Raw genomic sequence first — 2,935 nt, 5'->3', positions numbered from 1 at the left:
GGGTTATCAGATGACATACTTTATCTTGGTGAGTGATAATGTACCTTATAAAGGAAAAAAATCACAGGGATCTGAAAATATTATCAACAGAATGGGAATCCTCCACTTCCAATAGAGCAATTCTGAGTGTATTGCACCATCCTATGATGAGCATTATTCTATTGGTGATGGTGAGATAAAATGGATGTGTATGAATCAAATAGTGGTTAGTGGTTGCAGCTAATATGCTCATGCATTTTTAATGAAGTGGCTATAAGTGGCAATGAAAGCATAATGCCCTGCATGTCAGACGGTCATTATCACGGGGAATAGTATTACAAGGTAATGCAATGCAAATACAGGTATTTAGACTATATATAATGTATCTACATAATAGTGCTGTTTCCATGAAGTGGTTCAAATGACAGTAAAAAAACTTTAAGCCTGTATTTCGAAATAATTTATTGCTGATATGCAGATTAGACAGAAGACCTAGTAGACTGTTTAATGCATGCAAATTAATAAAAGCTTTCACATTATCTCACTCATACATATAATAAAATATCCACCTATTCATATAATTGTTTTATGAGAGTTTTCAAAAAATATTTTAAATATACCCTCAAGAATAGTGAGAAATCCAACACGCGGTTTTGAAGATAGATGTTTGTCCTTTATTGGATACCGTACACCAGAGCCCGGTAAAAGTAGCTGATTGGCTGCTGTTCTCACAGCCAAAACACAACAGAAATTATTCTAGCTACGAACGGTGAAGTACAGGTGGGTAGCTAGATTGCTAACAAGCTAATGCTAGTTCGGTAGATGCCTAACATAGCTAAGTAACGATTCGATACGTAATTTTATTTTCAGTACCATGAAATGTTATGCTACTAGCATATGCATTTTTGTCTATAAAGACTGATTCAATGTGGCTTTTCAGCAGGCTAACTAATAGCTAGGCCTGTTAGCCACATTAGCCCAGCTAGCGCAGTCATTTCTGTGTTTTGCTGATAAGCTAACTAGCTAGCTACCTGTTCATTAGCAAGCTAGTTAGCCTCCTACATTGCAAGTATACATTTTTCATAATGTGCATCCTGCTAATACAGCTGTTTAGCATCTTCTCCGTGTTAGTAGGATACAGATCTGATGCAACGTTTCCTATGCATTTTGAATCATACAAAATTATACATAGTTATTGTTCCTCTATGTCCCTCTTCCAGACAGAATCATGAGTCTCAGAAAGCAGACCCCCAGTGACTTTCTGAAGCAGATCATTGGCAGACCAGTTGTGGTCAAGCTCAACTCTGGAGTGGATTACAGAGGTAACACTGCACCTTTTATAAGTCATCACCTAGTTGGCCAGTATGTGATATTTCTAGACTGCCTGTTAACCAAGAACTGCATTTTATTTGTCACATGCGCCAAATACAATTGGTGTAGACTTTACTGTGAAACTCTTGCTTAGGAGCCCTTCCCAACAAAGCAGAATTAAATAATTCAAGAATAACACTATATGCAGGGAGTACCAGAACAATGTGCAGAGGTATGAGGTATTTGAGGTAGATATGTACATGAAGGCGGTAAAGTGACTAGGCATCAGGGTTGATAATAAGAGTCAAGTAAATAAGAGTAACAGCAAATGTAAAAGTTTGTTTGTGTTACAGTACTATTGGTGCTATCCTTACTCCACACAGAATGTATTTGACTTCTATGCCTGATCTGATGTTTAAAGATGCATTGCCCAGAGACTGCCTGTCTGTGCCATTGACATTAGTTTGTGCCTTTTCTATAGGTGTCCTAGCCTGTCTGGATGGCTATATGAACATTGCAGTGGAGCAGACAGAGGAGTATGTCAATGGCCAGCTGAAGAACAAGTATGGTGACGCCTTCCTGAGAGGAAACAATGGTAAGAGCCCCAGAACCAGACACTTGCTTTTTCTAACTACTTGGTGGCACTTGTGTAGAAGTCAACATGATATTGAATAGCTATGGAGAATAGTGTATTACTCCTTACCATTAATTTTAGTAATGACTTATTTTTGATGATTGCCGATTTCACATGCTAGTCGGAACTATGAAACTGAAATTTCCGACTTGCTAACTGGTTGAACGTGGTATGTGTATAACTTCAACCGGTTAACAAGTCGGAAATGTCTGTTTCCTAGTTCCTGACTAGCACGTAAACACGGTAGATGACTGGTAATTAACTGAGACTTTCTGATATTTAACGTTGCCACAGACAGCAGGATGTACCGTGATATTGCAAGATGAGCACGATACAAGACCTTGCACAAAAAATCTGAGTATCTTCATGGGTGGTGACAACAGCAGAGAAGTTTAGCCTCGCGCTTCACCCTCTTAGTAGTTACGTAACTCAGCGCGATATCTCACATAATACTATCTGGTTTTGTATCTACATGGCATTTTAAGTTTTCACCTTTCTTGTCTGTACTAATTATTTTCTATTTCCTTCCTTAGTGTTATACATCAGCACCCAGAAGAGGAAGATGTGATGCAGAGGATTTGTCCCTTTTTTATTTTTAACCCTGACGTTGTTCCAGTTGATTATGTTGTATGAGAACATTGTTGTTCGTATTGTTTAATGTCTCTGAGCTGAAGAGTGTTTCGATTTTTGTAAAAAGGAGAACAATCCAATAAATGTTTTTGGAAGTTTAATTTTGTTCCGAGAGTCTGTTTTTCCCCACCTAAATTTAGAGCAAAAGCTTGCCTTTCTTTTGTCTAATGATGACACTAACATAATTGTAAAAGATTATGCACATATATTGTATACTTACAGTATATAGTACATCTGTATACTCCCCTACTTGAGTATTGAAGTATTTTCATTTTATATTGAAGGAATATAGACTTTCCTTCCTTGGTTCCTTACTGACCTGTGGAGGCTGGTTGAACATGAGCAGTGATTCTTCTAGATAATATTCTCCAGTCAGTCCTA

General features: G+C 37.6%; 1 protein-coding gene across 1 annotated transcript; it reads left to right on the top strand.

The window, feature by feature from the left end:
* The first annotated feature begins 670 nt into the window (after window positions 1–670).
* Window positions 671–2,655, top strand: lsm6 (LSM6 homolog, U6 small nuclear RNA and mRNA degradation associated). Its single transcript, XM_038981854.1, has 4 exons — window positions 671–759; window positions 1,200–1,301; window positions 1,772–1,885; window positions 2,458–2,655. Exons 2-4 carry the CDS (start codon window positions 1,208–1,210, stop codon window positions 2,490–2,492), a joined length of 243 nt encoding a protein of 80 aa, XP_038837782.1. The 5' UTR covers window positions 671–759; window positions 1,200–1,207; the 3' UTR covers window positions 2,493–2,655.
* The last annotated feature ends 280 nt before the right edge of the window (window positions 2,656–2,935 follow it).

This window comes from Salvelinus namaycush, chromosome 42 (genome assembly GCF_016432855.1).
Source record: "Salvelinus namaycush isolate Seneca chromosome 42, SaNama_1.0, whole genome shotgun sequence".
Classification (NCBI taxonomy): domain Eukaryota; kingdom Metazoa; phylum Chordata; class Actinopteri; order Salmoniformes; family Salmonidae; genus Salvelinus; species Salvelinus namaycush.
This window is presented reverse-complemented; position numbering and strand designations above follow the sequence as displayed.